The sequence below is a fragment of the Frankliniella occidentalis genome, unplaced genomic scaffold (genome assembly GCF_000697945.3).
Source record: "Frankliniella occidentalis isolate FOCC.00 unplaced genomic scaffold, Focc_3.1 Scaffold16, whole genome shotgun sequence".
In the NCBI taxonomy this organism is placed as follows: domain Eukaryota; kingdom Metazoa; phylum Arthropoda; class Insecta; order Thysanoptera; family Thripidae; genus Frankliniella; species Frankliniella occidentalis.
The window spans coordinates 769321-774796 of NW_026267146.1; the positions used below are offsets into that span (position 1 = coordinate 769321).

Consider the following 5476-nt stretch of genomic DNA (forward strand, 5'->3'; position numbering starts at 1 on the left):
CTCTCTCTCTCTCTCTCTCTCTCTCTCTCTCTCTCTCTCTCTCTCTCTACCCGAGCACCTCACAGGCCCGTGGTCGAGACTCCAGGGCGGCTGGGCGTGGGGCGCAGGGAGCGCGCTGGGTGTTCCTCCATATTTCATGAACGCCTCGACGTGCACGGTGGTGGCGGGGAGCGGCGCGGTCGGAGATGCACTCGGGGCGGGGCGTTCAGTCCGGCGTAGTCGAGTGGGGAGCGTGAGTGAGAGAGCGCTAGAGAGACAGAAAGGGAGGGAGGGGATTCATCCTATCTCTTGCGTAGGCTGAGGCGTTTTCATCAGCGAAGTGAGAGAAGTTTGGACAAAGACTCTGCTGGCATACCATACCACGACACTGTTTCTCACTCATTAATACATACAGAACGTGAAAAGAGAGAGCCTTCTCGCCCCCTCACTTGGCAGTTGGCAGGATGTTAGTTAATACAGTGTTGAAGAGAGAGAGAGAAGGGGGGAGTGAAAGGAATCGAGGCGAGGGGGTAGAGGTGAAAGGAGGCGAGGTGGTAGGGATGAAAAGCATTGAGAAAAGAGAGGCGAAAGAGACCTGAGAGAGTCAATGTTCAGTGTCGCTGTCCTTCAATCAGTTGCGGAAATCTGCCCAACCCACCTGGGAGACCCTCTCCCTTTATATTCATGTGTGCTGCGGCTGCGGTTGCTGCTGCATTCGATTGCGTATACACCCAGAAAAAAGAAGAGCTGTAGCAACCGTCGTGCGGTAAAAACAGGGGCATGGTTGAGGCAACATGAAAATGGCGAGAACTAAAATACGGTTCTGATAACTGAATGGAAGAAATTGTATCACATCTAGAAAAACAAAAATTCCCATTGATCTGAGGGCATTTCCATTAATTCGATAAAACCATTTTCTCTGAGTGACGGAGCCATTCGGTGGTTGGTGTATAGAGCCTTTCCACCGCTCTTGCTGTAAAAGTAGGCAACCCGTCACCCGGTGACACCTGCACACAGAGTGACACCTCGCAGCCCCCCAGCGTCGTATGACCCTGCGCCGCGCAACACAGGGTCATCTCCAGCGGCGGTGTGTATTTAACGACGACGTCCTCCCCGTCTCCTTGACGGAGCGCGTTAAAGAAACAGAAGGGGCCGCTATATAATAGTGTCGTCCGACAAGATGAAGAAGAGCGACGCGCCGCGGGAGGAGAAGCGGGAGGACGAGTCGCGAAAGATTATCTTACCGGCGCGGCCTGCCCACCCCCACCTCACCTACACCCGCCCCCCTCTGTTCCACGGGCAGCAGCAGCAGCAGCAGCAGCAGCAGCAGCAGCAGCCTTGCCGGGGTTGCTGACCGCGAGCGACCCCTGCAGGGGCAGGGCCCCGTGTGGCTGCACTGCAGGCGGGTGGGCCAACTCCCTCCCCCTCCTCCTACCTGCCCTACACAATGGGACCGCTCCGCGACCACACCGCCCCACCCTCGCCCTTCTCCTCACACTCACTCACTCACTCGGCCTGCGCTCTGCTTGCGCGTATTGATTTCTCCCCAGAGACATTCTTCTGACTTGGACTTTGAGTGTTTGCGGGCCGCACACGAGGAAGCGAAGCGAAGCGGGAGAAGGGCCGTTAGTCCCAGCGCGCCCGCGGCGTGGCGGCGTTCTCGGAAGCAGGCACAGAGTTTCCGATTACACAGAGAGCAGCGGGCTGGCAGAGACTCGGAGCGGAGCAAAAGCGTATACCAAGAAAGGTTTCGAGGTTTCGTTCGCATGATTCACTTCGAGATTTCCGCTTATGATCACCAGATAAATATCTTGAAGGGACAATAACTGTGATATATGCGACCACTAGTGGTCATGACTATGAGTCAAATGAAGAGAGCTGACAATGTTTTAAATTTCTTCCGCAGGCATGCAGTGCAACAGCGCGCTCGTGTTGGTGGTGGTGGTGGCGGCCATGTGGGCGTCGCCCTGCGCGGCCTGGGGCGGCGTCTTCAACCGCTTCAGCCCCGAGATGCTTTCCAACCTGGGCTACGGCGGCCACGGCGGCTTCGGCAACAGCCACCGCACCGCGCCCTTCCTACAGGTAGGTGCCCGGAGAAAAGAATTCGATCAAAATTAATGATCAAAAGTACAAACAAGTCAAATACGACTTGAAAACCCACCAAGTCCCTTAAGGCGACGAAGTAAAAATAAATGTATGAGTATGCATGAGCTGCAGCTAATGATGTGGACAGTCCGAGCGACTGTTTGCGCAAACAGGGTCGCGTACGGCAGTGGGGTGTACCACCCAGAGAGCAGAGCGTGGGCAGACGCGAGCGTGGACGCAACCGTGCCAAAACCTGCTTTGAGTCGGCATTGGATGCGTGTGTGCGATGTCTGCCTTTCATGAGGGTGGGCGGGGATGGGAACCGGAGAACCGGAGAGCGAGATTATACGCCACATATACACGCCGTCAGATGGACCAGAGAAAAAAACAAAAAAAAGAGGCAAAAGAGTCCCGACATTATCTGCCCCGTGTTTTCTCTTCCCGACTACTGGGGGTGCGCGGGCCTCCCCCCGGCTCGGCCAGACCCCGACTGCTTCTTCGCCGAAAAGACACACATGAAAAACACGACCGCAGACATGGAGGCGCCGGCCGCCTTTAGAACAACACGGCTGGACCGTTATACCGCAAAAGAGGCAGAAAACGACTCCACTCACGTCAGAGCACCGTCTGCGCTTCTTTGGGAAGACGCGATGTCAGGTTTGAGCAAGGCCGAACGGGCGCCCGGCCGGAGAGCCTGTGTCTGGGGTCGTCATGACAGCCACTTCTCCTGTTTCTGGCTTCGCCAAGAGGCAAAAGTCGTTCCTTTACTGTTTTGCCTCTCTTTCCCCACCACTCTCGTTCTCTCCATGTCTCTCTCTCTCTCTCTCTCTCTCTCTCTCTCTCTCTCCGCCCGAGCTTTGAGTGGGTGCTCACAGGCGACGCTGTTCAGACGAAAGCGGCGCACGCAAAACGAAACAGACGCGTTTCTTTGGAAAAAATAGGTCAGCATAATAAAAGACACCCCAGAATTAATTCAACATTCTTGTAGTAAACGTAATGTATTAATTTAGAACATCAGCGGGTAGCTTCAGTTGAATGTGGAGAATAAAAAAGGTGCGGTACATATCACGTTACAATACCCCATTATTTTGGCGCCCGTCCCGGGGCACGTTATTCGGCGTCCCTCGGGGGCCTGGTCCTACACGGTCCTACACTCCTGAAAGGGAGCTGCGCCCACGAAAGTACAAGAGCCCACAAATCTCCACCCGTGCGTAGACTGCCCAATAGACGCCAACCCACCAACCAGGCACTTATGGCCTTTCTGATAGAGACAGTCTTGGGGGCGGCCCACCGTGGATAGGAAAAAAACAAAAAAAAAAAACCTCCTAATTAAGTTAGCTTATGACCACAAAAAAGTGCCCGAGGCCTCCGGTGGTATCGAGGGCGCGACTAAACAAAATAAAACACCCTTGTGTTACACCTCCGCGGGCGGGAGGGGCCGTATCAGCCGGCCGCTTACGGTGCCCGTCGTCGGCAATAAAACGTCAGTGTGTGTGCGCGAAATACACAACGCCGCGCGCGTCAAAATGGCGAATGGCGCGTTTAAAGGCGGGCGTCGAGGGTCCCGTCCCGTCGCGCGCGCGCCGTCCCACGAGATTGTCGCAACGACCTGCGAAACAGTCGCGCGAGGCGGCGCGGCCGCGCCACCGCGCCCGTCCCATATATCCGAAATAGGGTTACTCTCCGCCACGACCGCCGCCACCGCCGCCTCCAACGCCGCCCTGTCGCGCCGGGGGATTTTACTGCGGAGTGGGGGGCCGACAGCCGTGGGTAAATGGCAAGCGGAGATGTGGCGGGAAAAGGTTTCTGTCATGAGAGATTTGCAAAAAATAAAATTATATGCAAATTAGATTTCAAATTCCAGTGCGAGGTCTGGAGGTGGGCGAGTCGCGGGGGCGGCCTGGGAGGGAGGGAGGAGGGGGAGTCACCCGCACTTCCAAACCCCGCCACCGCCCGCCGCCGTGCTGCCAGGGTGACGCGGGTGGGAAAAACTCATACAGGCAGACTCAACTGGAAAACACACACACACCCCTGACAAATCGGTCTTGCCACCCCGTCTTGGGCGATTAGTGTGTCTAGCCCCTCCCTTCCACCCCTCTCCCCCTCTCCCTCCCTCCCTCCCTCTCTCTCTCTCTCTCTCTCTCTCCCTCTCTCCCTCTTTCTCCCACTCCCCCCTAGCGTTGCCCTGTCCGTGTGACTCAACAGTGAGGGCCGGCCCCGCCGCCAGCCCACGGGGGAAATCACCAAGGCGTTACCTCGACCATCACGACGCAGCGCCACGCCGCGCCACACACACACAGTCGGGCGGCAATAACAAAGAAAAGTCGAAAAGTCTCCCGTTCGCAACTACAAAAATAATTCAAAAATAGTTCAAGCACTTTGAACATAAGTTGAAACACTTCAAACGCGTGACAAAAGAATCAGCGCGCGAAAAAAAGACAGGAAATACGCACTGAATGCGGAAAGCTCTAGCTCTAACTCACGTAAATAAAAGGTATACACTGTAAAAAAAGTTTTACTGAATTTTCAGTACTTTCAGTCTGAAGTTTTTTTACAGACCAGTAGTCTGAAAATTCAGACTGTACTCATGTCTGAAATTTTAGTAGTGCCTTACCGTACCACTTAGTCTAAAAATTAAGACAGCCGGTATGAAAATATTTTTGAAAATGTTAAAAATGAACCCGTAGCCAGCGACTTAACACTTGTTGAGGCAGAGGGTTATGCCCAAGTGGAAGGATCTTTCTATTTGGTACTGCCGTTGGTTGGGATAGAACCACCAACCTTCGGGTTAGGAAACCGCCACCTTAACCATTCGGCTGCGGGCTACCTGCGTGGGGATCAGCGTCGGCTACTGGTGTGCTCCTTCCGCGTGCCCGGTGGACTTTCCAGTGAAAATTAATACCGGTAACTCTGAATTACAAATTCAGTGTATAGTCTGAAAATATACTTCAAAAATTTCAGACATATTGCTCTGAAAACATGATTCAGAGTAAAGAGTCTGGATTTTCAGTCTAATCTCAGAAAATTTTGTGTAGTGGTCTGAAAACAAGATTCATAGTGCCAAATCTGAAGAACGTCTACTGAATTTTCAGAATTTTTTTTACAGTGTAGTGAGGGCTGAGGGCACGGAAACTCTGTTTTGGGGGTGATAAGATAAGCGGACATCCGACAGCGAGGCAACACGCTGAGGGCATTTATATTGATTAGAGTGACTAGAGACCAGCAGCAGTGACACGCAACGCACTGCAACATGATTGGAGAAACACTACACGACACGAGCAAAAGGGCAGACCGAGTAGTTCGTGTTAGGGGTACCAACGACGTCCGGAGGGTGCTGCCGCCGGGGCACTGCCGCGAACGAGGGGGCGGCCAAGAGCAGGAGGGGAAGGGCAGGGGGCGCGGTGAAGCGGGG

At 54.2% G+C, this 5476-nt stretch overlaps 1 protein-coding gene across 1 annotated transcript in view; it reads left to right on the forward strand.

Moving 5' to 3' along the window:
- The window catches only part of LOC113206325 (ITG-like peptide), a gene marked incomplete in the record, with an annotated part of 83972 nt that overhangs the window by 36647 nt on the left and 41849 nt on the right, over positions 1-5476 (forward strand). Inside the window, 1 exon segment of the mRNA XM_052264172.1 lies at positions 1886-2061. Coding sequence (XP_052120132.1) covers positions 1888-2061 — 174 coding nt within the window.